The following is a 13,718-nucleotide window of genomic DNA, read 5'->3' on the forward strand; positions in this document are numbered from 1 at the left end:
CTCAATTGGGGGAGTAAGCATCTATTTATAAGTATTTCAAAAAGGGTTTAAGCCTAACATTGATTTAGAATTCGGAGTTTATGAGTTTTTACAATAATTTAAGTTAATACAATAATAATAATTAAGTTCAGTGTAAAATATTTCGCATATATCACTAAAAACTAGATTAGCTATGAACTTCGTCACTAGTAGCTCGTAATCACTAAATGTGATTAGCGACAAATTTTGCTATTTAAGCAACATAATTTGTCAGCTGCAAAAATTTTACTTTTTAATATCGTGAGTATGTGCGTGTGCATGCATATATATTGAATATACAAGCTACTTAGTTCACGTGAATCGATAATCAACCCTCTTTATCCGCACTTGTTAAGCTATTTAAACCGTCAGTATGTATTATGTTTACACTATCAAATTACCCCAAGAATACTAGACACAACACCTTAGCAACCAACTAGTGCATCAACTTTTTAACTTTTGAGTTGACAATTGTACACAAAAAGCGATGATTCACTTGTCCCAGTCTATATTGATATCGTGACATATAATCGAAATGATTCTCACTAGATATATATAGCTGTACATATATATAATTGAAACGTTTTTTTATTAGATAGTTATTTTTTTTTCTTGAAAAAACCTCGTGTTAACGAATGAAAGAATGAGAAACTATTAATGAAAATGAAGATTCGCGAAGTAGACAAAACAACATAGAAAAGATAGTATGACAAATGTATAGTAAGATAAAAAGTGTTTTACACAGTACTTCATTAGATAATATTTTAAATTATTTTACTAAGTTATGAATTTTAATAGTAGGAAAAGAACAAAGTATAAGATCCTCTAGTCTATGCCATAAATCCCCCCTAGTACCCACCATGAAATATATATAAGTTTTTAATAATTAGATGGAGATTCCATTACAGGCATGACAAACACTTTGCTCCCCTAATAACAATACATATAGAATAGGCAAATAATAGATAAATACGCCTTTTAATTTGGCTTTAACTGGTATATATGTTCTTTAATTTTTGGTGTATACAAATAGACACTTAGACTTGTATAAAGTTGAAGAAGTAGATATATGCGTCTTATGTGGCCTACTTGTTCAAATTTATACAAATTTAAGTGTTACTTATGCACATCCCAAATTAGAGGGTATAGATGTCAGTTGAAACCAAGTTAAAGGACATGTTTATGTATTATGACTAGAATATGTACGCTAATCTTACTCCTATACAAAAAGACAGAGACTATTTTGATAGATAAATCATTTTCGACTTAAAATAAATGACTATTTCATGTAGGATTGAAGAGAAAATAACAATAAGAAAATAGTAAAGCGAAAAAAGCAGAAAACAATAGTAAAAATTAATGAAGAATAAGATAATTAGCGAATACTAACTAATGCTACTAAATATGAAAAAAATGAGCAGAGGAGACTAGCTTCTCCCCCGTCGTAAAAGTAGATAGGATTTAATAATATTTTGTTTGCTTCAATTTGTTTATCATAATTACTATTTGAACAATTAAAGATATCTTTTTCAACCTCAATTTTTGAAATACTTTTTAAATATTTTTAATTGTTAATTGTGATTTATGATGCTTTTTAAATTATTTTTAAATATATAAATTTTATTTTAATAAATATTCTATATCTGAATTCAGATTGAACGTTAATTCATTTGACCCTTATACTTGGAATTAAGTCAAGCATATCGCAACAAAAGGAGTAGTATATTTGGTCATCTTTATAGTGTGTTGGAAGAATACAAACATCTTTATTATATTTTTTTTTATATACATAAGAAGGAGAAAACAAAGAAAGACGTGAGATATATCATATTCTTTGAAGTGTGATTTTTTAAATTCTACGTAAATACAAAATGTTTTATACCCATATTACCTTGTTAAAGGAAATATTTTTTCTTATGGAAGCTTTAACTTTTCTCTTAATAATCCCTAAATATGACACATGACTTTCCAGTTTCCACCACCATTAACTTCATTGATTCTTGTTTTAATGGAATAATAATAGTGATTATTATTATCATTATTATTTGGCAATTTAACACGAGATAAACTATTGAAATTCAACTTGGTAGAAGCTTCTATTGAGAGGTTTGACTTTGTTAATTAATGTTGAGAGAATAAAACATGCTATAACCTTTTGCACACAAAATGTTTTCTAATTTTTTGGGATAAAGTTTTTTCAATATTGTAATTCAAAATGTCTTTTGCTATATTCCATTTAGGGGAAAAAGCAATTTTAGTCCTTGAATTATTGCTTTATTTCCATTTTAATCCCTATGATATTCGGCTAACACAAATTTAACCTTCAGTTAAATAAAAAAAGGTAATTTTAGTCCAATCATTAACAGAACCACAAACACCTTAATGAAATAACTAAGTTTTATTTGAACTTCCCCTTAGTCATCTTTCTTTTCGTCCCAATTTATATGACATAGTTGCGAATATCATCATTTTATATTTGACAACTAGTTAACTGTATCATTCCATTTTTTTCTTATTGAATCTTACTTAACACGTTATTCTGAAAAAAAAATCAACTAAAAGTAAACACTAACGTGACTTTAATAAGGACAATTTAATAAGCGGTGAAACGAGCACTAGTGAGACTACACATCTAGCCCCAATGAATTATTTATTGAGTATAGCATTTGTAGTATCTGAATTACCCTGATAGAAATAAATAGTGTGATTTCTTAATTTAACTATCGTTAATAATTGGATTTATATCATCCTTTTACTTTAATGAAAGGTTAAATCTGCGTAGTCGAATATTACATGGACTAAACTAGAATAAGAAAATAATCATGGATCAAAAAAGCTATTTCCATTAGTATAAATTATCTTTGATAAAATTAGTATTTTATGTTTAGATGGTACATAAAAAATGTGATTGATGGATTAAAATGAAATAAAGCTAAGATAGAGTGTCAAAATAATAAAATCAGGACAAGTTAAGGAAGTTGTATATGTGTTTGGCCAAAAATTAAAATAATATTTGAACATAAATAAGTTTTATCGAATAAAAGAAAATTTTGCAAGGCACATTATCGTAATGGCTAGACAGAAGAAGATTTAATACTTCCTTGGCAGAAGGAAGGACATAGGTGACTAAGGGTGAGGCCATAATTTTGACTTTTTGAGGTCTCGAAAAAAAATTATAATAGTGAATTTTATGATTTTATTTCATTTAAAATAATATTAAAAATTGTTAAAAAAACACAAACTTATAAATATAAAATAAAGAAATAAAGAAATAAAGATTATCTACTTCTTATCAAAAATATTTTAGAACTTTAGATTAAATAATTCAATACTTAATATTAATAAATAAAAAATTACCATAACATCCAAGATTATGCATTGAACAAATGACAACATTTTATTGACTATAATTAATTCTTACTTTTATAAATAACAAAATTACTATTTAAACTTAAAAGCTTTATATTTTTTTTAGTATGCTACACTAAAATAAGTATCTATGTGAAATAATGTTGACACTAAATTTTGACCCTTTACAACATGAATTAATCATCGAGTTTCTTCAATTTTAAATGATTTCAACACTTAATTAGCAAATTGTATTACTTTGTTAAAATTAAGAAATTAAATATTTAATTCGTGTCTCCAATTCGTTAGGAAACTTCTCAAAGGAAATCTGTCCCTTCATTACATTTATTTCTATTCTTTGTACCCAAAATTAAATCAAGGTTGGTCAAAATTCTCAAGTTAAATCAGGCCCAAAACCTCGATCTGCTCAACTCTATGAAAGCCACGATCTGCTCAACTCTATAAATAGAGTATGGTTTTTCTCATAAAGTCAAAACCAACTCCAAATAGAATTACAATTCCATTCCCTTTCCTAATAGAATTGAAAATCAAATAAAGAAAATAATTTCAATCTTTTTCAAAGTAGGATTAGGTCATGACCTTTGGCTGAAACATGAGCAACATCATAGCCCAACAGGTTGGTCAAGATTCTCAAGCTAAATCAGGCACAAAGCCACAACCAGCTCCAATTCCTTATCCTTATAGGCACCTCTATTCCTCATAGAACATGTACACACATCTCTACAACCGACTCAAGAACAAAGACGAACCCTAAGCCCCAAATTCAAAATCGACATACCAAATCCTCCATCCCCACTTTGATTCTGTACATCGTCATTAGCATGAATATGAAGCCACCTGAATCTTTCCCTAATGTTCTTCAACCCGAATGTTACTCTAGTTTTGTAAGTTTGGATAGTAACCTAGTAATTGCCAATTATTTTTGAAATATTAATATTACTCAAATAAGTTTTCAACAGTGTACCAATACTCAAAATGTTGTGATAGTTCAATATTTGTAATGCTGAAATATCAAAAAAGAATAATATTAAATGATGATTATATTAATTAATAATTGTTGTTGGTGTTGTTTATAAAATAGAGTATTCTATCATGTTCATAGTTTAATGTTTTAAATAGGGATAAGGGTCTAAAAAATACCCTAATTTTGATCGAATTAACTGTTGCGATACTAAACTTTCATGAGGACCTATTACCTCCCTAGACTATTTAATACCGTATTTTAAACATATATATTTGTCCACGTGGACAATAAAAAATAATGCAAAATTATAAATAGTAATGTGTCCACGTTGGGCACATATATACCTTTAAAATACACTATTAAATAGTTCATGGGGTAAAAAATACGGTATTAAATAGTCTAGGGAGGTAATAGGTCCTCATGAAAGTTTTAGTATCGCAACAACAAATTCGACCAAAGTTAGGATATTTTTCAGACCCTTGTCCCTTTTAAATAAGACGATTGCATACTTCAATATGATATCAATACATATAAAAATCCTCTTCAATTTGAATTTTACCATCACTCCCTTTATAAGTTTTTGGTCAAAAACATCAGTAAATTATACCTCAAACTTAAGCTACATCCTTAAAGTACCATTCTTAGCAGAAAACATCTTTCAAGTATTTAAAAGTGAGCAATTTTCATCCTTTAAACTAAGGGATCCTACAAAAACATGAGTAGTTCGCGTGACTATCAACAAAAGTATCCCTGCATATATAATTTCATTATTTGCTATAAAAAGTTCTTGAAAAAAATATTTAAAATCTTAGACATTATTGCTTACGAAAATAAAAAATGTTTGGAAGGTGTGAGGGTACATGATCTGCTCTTTTTCTCATTTAGTAACAAAAAGAAGCTGGAGCTTAATTATCTTTACCTTTTTCATAGCCAAATTGTATTTAGAATCAATAAATTTTTGGGCCAATCTGATATTGAAGTGATCAAAATATTGATTATGTCTCGCATTTGAGTTTCTTTCTACATTATTAGAAGCGAAAGTCTCCAACAAACGCCGCTTCTAGTATATTCGATTGAGAAAAAACATATTTCAACTAATAATATTTTTAATATCGAATTACATGAAAAATAAATGAGAAAACTGTCAAATTAAAAGATTTTGCATAATGCTAAACTCAATGACCAAAAAATTTCACGATAATATTTTGGCGTATCTAAGACTAATAATTAGAAAGGAATGACTTAATTTTTGTGGGATCTATTAGTTTTCTGATAAATTAAAATAGAAGGATGAAAATTGTTCACTTTTAAATACTTGAATGATGTTTTCTGCTAAGAATGATACTCTAAGGATGTAGTATAAGTTTGGGGTATAGTTTAAGGATGATTTTGGCCAAAAACTCCTCCCTTTATATATCACGTGTTTGATTCATAAAAAAAATAAAATCTAAGCTTGCAAGTGAGGAGGAGAGAGTTAAGCCAAGGTCCTAGTCCCTTCATATCTGAATCAATCTTAGACTTTTTTGAAGAATTTCACACTTATGGGCATACAAACTTAGAGAATATATGTCCTATATTGGTAGTGCACAACACATTCCAGTAGATATGGACAAGTCAGTAATACCAATTAAGAAAGTCTTTAAGTTAGAGGACAAATACTGCTAAACAATTATAACAGAAAAACCAAAAATCAAAAATCAAGGTGCATAACGGTACATCAAAAGCACAAATAGGGAATTTGCAAAACAAAACAAGGAGAAAGAAATATAAAACGGTTTTAATACTTTACCTTTATTTTCAAACCTCGATTGTTCTTATACGATAATAAAAAAGAATTACATAAAAAAAATAGTAATAATAACCAAATATTAATCTCAAACTAGTTAAAATCGATTACCCAGCCCAAAAATTGAAAATCACAACAAAACTATGCCTCAATCCCCATATTATAAAATTGGGATGGGCTACAACAAAAATTGAAAAAATCAAAAAATAAATTAAAAAAATTACTAGGACTATTAATTATATGTCCTTATAATTTTCAAATATTTAAAGTGTCACAGGAGGAAGTAGCCACTTGGAACCTTCAATATAAGCAAGGGAAATAAAAGGTTTTGCCTCTGCATCACTTAATTTCTTTGTAAATCCAACTCTTTTTTCCAAAGCTGCTCCTGCTCCTTTACAATTGTATTCTCCATAAAATACCGACCTAAAAATAATATGAATTTAGGTTATATGCACGGATAATATAAAAAATAATAATATGATGCACTTTTACTGAGTACAAAATTTAAAAAAAATAAAAAAAAATATTAATAGATTTATATGAACATAATCATTTCAAAATATCAAATTTATCACCAAAATGATTTATTGACGTATATACATCATCCAATAGGGGCATGCAAGTCAATCCAACGATAAAAAATAATAATAATAATTAAATTTAACTTTTATACACTAACAATTAGTGACTTACTTGTCGTTTTCGGGTTTGCCATTATCTGACCATCCTTCAGGGTGAACAACATCAGTCATATCAGAATATAAGAAAACAACTTTACCGAAAGGCTTCCATGCCCTGCCCAAATATGCTGTGTTGCCTGTTCCAGTAATAGTACAATGCACAAAAGAATATCCACTGTCTACATTTTCTGCATCTCTTGCATGTGCTGTTACCATTGCCATTGGATCCCCTGGAATTACATGTGCCTCTGTGTTCTATATTTTTCCCAAAAAAAATAGAAGAAAAAAATTCATTAATATTATTAAAGTTTTTAGATATGTTAAATAGTTAAATTGCATGCATATCCTGAATTGAATTGATAAATGAACGGTTAAGTTCTTAAAAATTGAACTCATGCTTAATAAGATATAATAACTCCTTTAAGGTACGAGTCATGATACATAACTTATAGTAAAATATTATGATGAAAAAATTATATATTTGTGCTCGCAAAAAAGTTATTTGTCATAAGGGGAAAAAATTAAAAACCAGCACAATAGGGGTAAATTGCAAATGATCACACTATGATAGGCTATGTCATCATGGACTAAACAATGAATCATATCTCAATACAATCCACTCAACTCGATCTTTTATAAAAAGTATTTTCTAATAATTTGTTTGATTACGAAACAAAATGAATAATTTTTTTTCTTTATTATCACTATATATAAAATATCAACCAAAAATTAATTTTATAAAAAATTGATAAATTTTCTCGTGGATTAATTTAAGCTATATATTTAATCCAATTTATCAACCTAACTTTTAGATGAGCTAAACTGGATGGATCATGTTTCTGTACATAGGCTGATTTTGCCACCTCTCCCTATCAATATTAAGTTAGATTCGCCTGTGTCGAAAAGATGGTTATGATTTTCTTTTTTTTGCTTACCAAATATATGGATTTGCCATTGCCAAAGATGAAATCAACAGTGCCTTCAATATAACAATCTTTAAAGAAATGTTTTCCACTATCATCACAAAAAGTGTCTTGAAATCCAAACATTTTACAATTATACAATGAGGCTTTATCTCCTCCTGTCCTCAATGCTGCTGCTTGAGCTAATTCCATTTTTCCATCTGGTCTTGGTGCTGTATTCTAATCATAATAATTACAACAATAAACTAGTTAGAGACATTCAGTGGCGGAGTCAGAATATCGACTATTGATGTGTTAAAATGAAAAGAAGAAAATTTGTGTAGAAGTTAGGAGTGTCAATATTATTTTATTCTAGCTATACAATGTAATTTTTTAACGAAAGGGTGTTGATAAATACCTATCAACTAACATTGATCTAGGAAAGACCTAATGAATTCTTTTAATGTATCATTTCTGAGTTCAATGAGTTATGGAATTTTTTCCCTACCACTTTTTTTTTTTGGGGGGGGGGAGGGGGGGGGGGGAGGATATCTATGACTATGAGGATGGTCTATAGGGTACATAACTATTTTTTTGGTTTACCTAGGTAATTTTAATGTGATCGATTTGTCCTTTTTGCAATTAATTTTGTAATAGTATTCACTGCTCTAGTTAATTGTCTACAAGTTCCGAAACTTTTTGAATTATGTATATTATCATCTCATTTAAAAGTCTAAGACAAATAGAACGAACACCATTTTATTTTTTTAATTATGTCTTTAACATGCTCCCCTCATGTATGTATGAAACTGATTCTCATTTTTGATAATAGGTTACCACAACTTGAACTTAGGGCTTTATTTGTTACGATACTATGTTGATGTGTACCAGTTTCATATTTATTTATTTAAAAAGGCGTATTTTTATTTTCTTTAAAAAAAAGAAAAAAGGAATACGTACCACGAAGTTGATATTAACAGCACTGAAATATTCAGATTCAACAATGACAGTGGCACTTTCAACAATAGTATATTGTTTTGCAGTTCCATGAAATATAATATTTGGGACATTTTTAGGGTCTCCATATAATGTAACAAAAGGCTTATTTCTCTCAATTTTGACTTTTTCAGTGTAATTTCCACCTCCAATCCAAATAATAACTCTTCTTTTATTCCCTTCTGGAATACTTTTAACAGCTTCTGTTAGAGTCTTGAAATCACCACTTCCATCTGTCCTCACCTTCAATCGCGATCGAAAATTCAGAATATAGAGTCAGTAGATTTAAAATTCTACATGGTAATAATCTTATATTGAAAAATACAAAAGTATTTGATTTATATCATAAGAAAAAAAATATAATAAAGAGTTACTCCTTTCATTTCATTTTATGGTAAAGGTATTTGAGTGAGTATGAAGTTCAATTTTTTTTTAAAAAGGTTGAAATTTGTGTTTTAAGAATGAAATAACATTCTTCTGTATCGTTAAGTATAAATTGGTAAGTTTAAAGCTAAATTATTTTTAATATTGAAAAATGTCACTTTGAGCAACTAAAATGAAAGTTTTGGCATATTTACGCAAATGTCCCTCTTTTTAAGCCACCATTTAAATTTTGCCTTTTTATTTTTTACTTTTTATAAAGGTTATGCTAATATAGTCTTTTGGGAGTGACAAAATATTAGATTGTCGTTTAACGTCTAAAAGAATTTAACAAGATACTTATTTTGCTCAAAAGGGATCATTATATCATAGTCTAAAAGATTCGTAAATTGCATGATAAATTAAAAAGGAAAAATATGATTTACTAAACAACTATTCAAAACGGAATAATCATCGAAAATTAATTTCAAAAGAAAATCACATAAAATGGAAAGTATGAAATATGTTTATGAAAATAAAAGAGGAAAAATAAATACTTTTTGAACATAAAAATTGTAAGATTTGAAAAAACATCAAAATGGTATTTGAAAATCAAAGTAAATGTTTTAACATGAATATAAACTGAAGTTATTTTTAAATTTTTTATGAATAATCTGAAGTGAAAATTACGAAAATAGCTAACCTTAATGATAGTTTTATTAGCCTCAGCAGCTACAAGGGCAGGGTCTAAAGTGTCTTTTCTTGCATCTAATGGTTTAACATTTGCTTCAAACCAACTATTTAATTGTGATTTATCAGCTGGAATTGGAATTGTATCATCAGAAAAAACTCTAGGAATAAAAAGAAGAATTGTTAAAACAATAGTTTCCAAAGCAAAAATTGTATTTTTTCCAGACATTTTTATTTTATTTTATTTTATTTTTTTATAATTTTTTTTTGTTTGTTTTTTTTATAGGTAAAATTGTTTTTTTGTTTGTTTTTGTTTTTCTCTACAAACTTAGAAACAAGTGTGGGTATTTATAGAGAAAAAAAATTAGGGAAGAGTTGAAAAAATAAAAATAATTAGCGGTAGAGATTAAATTAAAATTGTGGTAAATAATTTAGAGAAAATAACTCTATGGTAACACTAAAAAAGTGCATATGGATGATGGAATATTATTGATTTTTTTTTTTGCATTGTCTGTTCAGTAGGTAAATATTGTAAGGCAATACGAGTACTACGTTAATAGATGGTTTTAATGTAAGGTTGTTTATAATAATTTTGTATATATATACTAATATAGTGTAAAAGTGTATTTACGCAATCAAAACACTCATTCAAATATGAGTAGTTACCTCTATTTTCTTTTGTTCAATTTTGTATAAAAAAATTAAACCAAAAATATTTCCCATTCAAGAAACTAAAAAACCAAAAAAAATATTAAAAATGGCTGGAAAAAATACCATATTTGTTGTGGAAACAATTATCATAACATTTCTTTTTTTCAATATTATTGGCGTATTTTCTGATGATTTAGTTCCAATTCCAGCTGATAAATCACAATTAAATAGTTGGTTTGAAGCAAATGTTAAACCATTAGATGCAAGAAAAGACACTTTAGACCCTGCCCTTGTAGCTGCTGAAGCTAATAAAACTATTATTAAGGTGAGTGAAACGTGTGAACATTTTATCTAAAAATTTAAATCGTTAGAGATTTTTTTCATAATTATAATCTTCATGGTGCATCCCGCATGCTGGACAAATTTAATTTTTATGAGCTAAGTACGTTTTTTTAATAATTTTTTTTATAATAGATGACGATTATACTCGAACCTAGGAGCTAGGACTTATTATGCTTACAATAATGCATGTTAAAGTGTGCACCTATCTCTTTTTCTAATATGTTCATAAAGATATTTGATAAGTACTTGTTTTTCCATGTATCTTTTTCTACTATATGATGAAAATATATATGCATAATATTTTTATTTATTTAATTATATATCAACACATCCTTTATGCACATAATACCTTTTTTGTTTATTTAATTAGGACTCACTTCTTTATGAATGTCAAAAAGATTTGATCACGAGAAATTTATCTGCCTTGATATTATGTTTAAATGTATGATTATAATCTTATTTACCAGTTTATCTCACGTACATAACACTTTTTTTTGTTTATTTAACTACGACTCGCCTCCCCATGAGTGTCAATAAGATTTGAACACGAGAAATTTATTTGCTTTGATATTATAATTAAATGTATGACTATAATCTTATTTATCAGTTTATCTCACGTACATAATACTTTTTTTGTTTATTTAATTACGACTCGCCTCCCCATGAGTGTCAATAAGAATCGAACACATGAAAAATTTATCTGCTTTGATAACATGTATGATCGTCATAATCTTACTTATCAGTTTAAGTTATCAAAGAGGAGAATACACATATTTTTTTTTTATTAATTATATATGTTTCAACATCGGTTTTAGTAGAATTTGAAATTTATTAACTCTAAATTTTGAATTTACGCAACGACAGGTGAGGACAGATGGAAGTGGTGATTTCAAGACTATAACAGAAGCTGTTAAAAGTATTCCAGAAGGGAATAAAAGAAGAGTTATTATTTGGATTGGAGGTGGAAATTACACTGAAAAAATCAAAATTGAGAGAACAAAGCCTTTTGTTACATTTTATGGAGACTCTAAAAATGTCCCAAATATTATATTTCATGGAACTGCAAAAGAATATACTACTGTTGACAGTGCCACTGTGATTGTTGAATCTGAATATTTCAATGCTGTTAATATCAACTTCGTGGTACGTATTCCTTCATTTTAAAAATAAAATAAAATAAGTCGTTTTGAGGTTGTGTGGGGTTTGGCATGGACCTCTACCATGTTTTGTTAACCATCCATTATAAAAAAATTCATTTATTTATTTGATAATAGAACATTAGGTCAACACGCAAGGAAGCATATTGAAGACATAATTAAGAAAAAAATTATTTTTTCTATGTTAACAATTTAAATTTTTAAATAAAAACAATGTATCAGACCTCAATATGCCAGCCGTTTAGGAATTCTTCTATAGCTCGTAGATAAGACAAAACTACTTTTGAAAGAGAATCTTTTTCCATCTACATGAGATATTTGTTTGGTACGATCCCTCCATCACCTCAAAATGAAAGGGGTGATCTCATAGTTCTTGATCTGTGAAGATGCATTATGAGGTGCTCTATTTTATTTTTTCATGTTGACACAATTCAATAAGTTTGACCCACTGAACTTGCCCTAAATCATTTTTAGGCGCGATCATAAACATAACATAGAAATCACACTTGAAAATGATAACAATTATAATTAGCTAAAGCAATGAGTGCTATAGTGAAACTAATTGAAAAAAATCGGCTACATTAAAAGCACCTTAACATTCTATTAGACTAAGAAATGATACATTGAAAGAATTCGCTAGGTTTTTCGATATTTATCAATAGGACATAATTAATTTTTTTTTTTTTTTCCTTTTTTTTTTTTTTTTATTCTATAGAATACAGCACCAAGACCAGATGGGAAAAGTGACAAAGCTCAAGCAGCAGCATTGAGGACAGGAGGAGATAAAGCCTCATTGTATAATTGTAAAATGTTTGGATTTCAAGATACATTTTGTGATGACAGTGGAAAACATTTCTTTAAAGATTGTTATATTGAAGGCACTGTTGATTTCATCTTTGGCAATGGCAAATCCTTATATCTGGTAATTATAAATAATTTTAATTCATAGTTCTCTATTAATTATAATAGACGTATTCATGATTTAAACCTGCTAAATTCAATCAGGAGCGAAATCATGTCATGCAATATAATGAAGCGATTCATATGAATCTCCTTTGTCAAAAAGTAAGGGTACAAGGGTCCAACTAAATCCCGTTAGTTGAAATATTACACTATAGAAATAGAGTAAAATATTACTATTTTCTTGCATATATATAAATTGTTGGATCGAACTTGACATAACATATATATATTTTTGAATCCTCTTATTTAAATTTCTGATTCTGTTATCAAAAAATTATTATACTGCACAAATAGGGTAAATACATTTTTTACTTATGTATAAAATTATGAATCCCCTTAATATATAGGAACATAGGTGGATCCCTCCCTAGGGGAGGAGTTAGGGTACCATAAGGGGGTTCATCAAAAAATTATACTATAAATACACGATCAAAATTATTTATTATGTATATATAGAGTATATATTGACTTCTTCTTATGTTTATTTCTTTATATTCTGAATTTCCTTAGCGAACATTCTGATTATACCACTATTGCTATCCCTTGTCTATGTATTCATGTACGTCATAGCCAGGGGCGAATTTATGTACTAATTTTGGGTCACCCGAACCCGTGGTCATTCGACTAAACTCGATATATTACTTCTATAATTATTAAAGAATATATTAAATTAAAACTTGTTGAACCCGTTCTCAAAATGGCTGGATGGTTCGCTGGTACCACTGCAAAATTTCAACTCACAGGTCGCAGGTTCGATCCCAGGCAGCCCCAATTTGCTTCAAATTATTTTTATTAACTAAAACACATTTTTCATTTTAAAAAAAAAAAAAAGAAGAGCTA

At 28.1% G+C, this 13,718-nt stretch overlaps 2 protein-coding genes across 2 annotated transcripts in view; one reads left to right on the forward strand and one right to left on the reverse strand.

The window, feature by feature from the left end:
* Positions 1–6,397: 6,397 nt before the first annotated feature.
* Positions 6,398–9,994, reverse strand: LOC102590504 (pectinesterase 1-like). The gene is made up of 5 exons (XM_006365288.2): positions 9,779–9,994; positions 8,680–8,958; positions 7,753–7,959; positions 6,831–7,072; positions 6,398–6,560 (listed from the first exon to the last, which is right to left on the reverse strand). Exons 1-5 carry the CDS (start codon positions 9,992–9,994, stop codon positions 6,401–6,403), a joined length of 1,104 nt encoding a protein of 367 aa, XP_006365350.1. The 3' UTR covers positions 6,398–6,400.
* Positions 9,995–10,522: 528 nt separating this feature from the next.
* The window catches only part of LOC102590854 (pectinesterase 1-like), a 4,722-nt gene continuing 1,526 nt past the window's right edge, over positions 10,523–13,718 (forward strand). The window contains exons 1-3 of the mRNA XM_006365289.1: positions 10,523–10,741; positions 11,623–11,901; positions 12,631–12,837. Of these exons, the coding sequence (XP_006365351.1) occupies positions 10,523–10,741; positions 11,623–11,901; positions 12,631–12,837 (705 nt within the window). The remainder of the gene's footprint in view (positions 10,742–11,622; positions 11,902–12,630; positions 12,838–13,718) is intronic.

Source organism: Solanum tuberosum, unplaced genomic scaffold (genome assembly GCF_000226075.1).
Source record: "Solanum tuberosum cultivar DM 1-3 516 R44 unplaced genomic scaffold, SolTub_3.0 scf00543, whole genome shotgun sequence".
Taxonomy (NCBI): Eukaryota; Viridiplantae; Streptophyta; class Magnoliopsida; order Solanales; family Solanaceae; genus Solanum; species Solanum tuberosum.

Bases quoted from the DNA above. Each gene is read 5' to 3' on its own strand.
- LOC102590504 (XM_006365288.2), bottom strand. From the start codon at position 9,994: ATGTCTGGAAAAAATACAATTTTTGCTTTGGAAACTATTGTTTTAACA. The intron at 7,073-7,752 runs GTAAGCAAAAAA...GGAAAAATATAG, and splicing joins ATGGCAAATCCATATATTTG to AACACAGAGGCACATGTAAT. The intron at 6,561-6,830 runs GTAAGTCACTAA...TATTATTTTTAG, and splicing joins GGCAAACCCGAAAACGACAA to GTCGGTATTTTATGGAGAAT.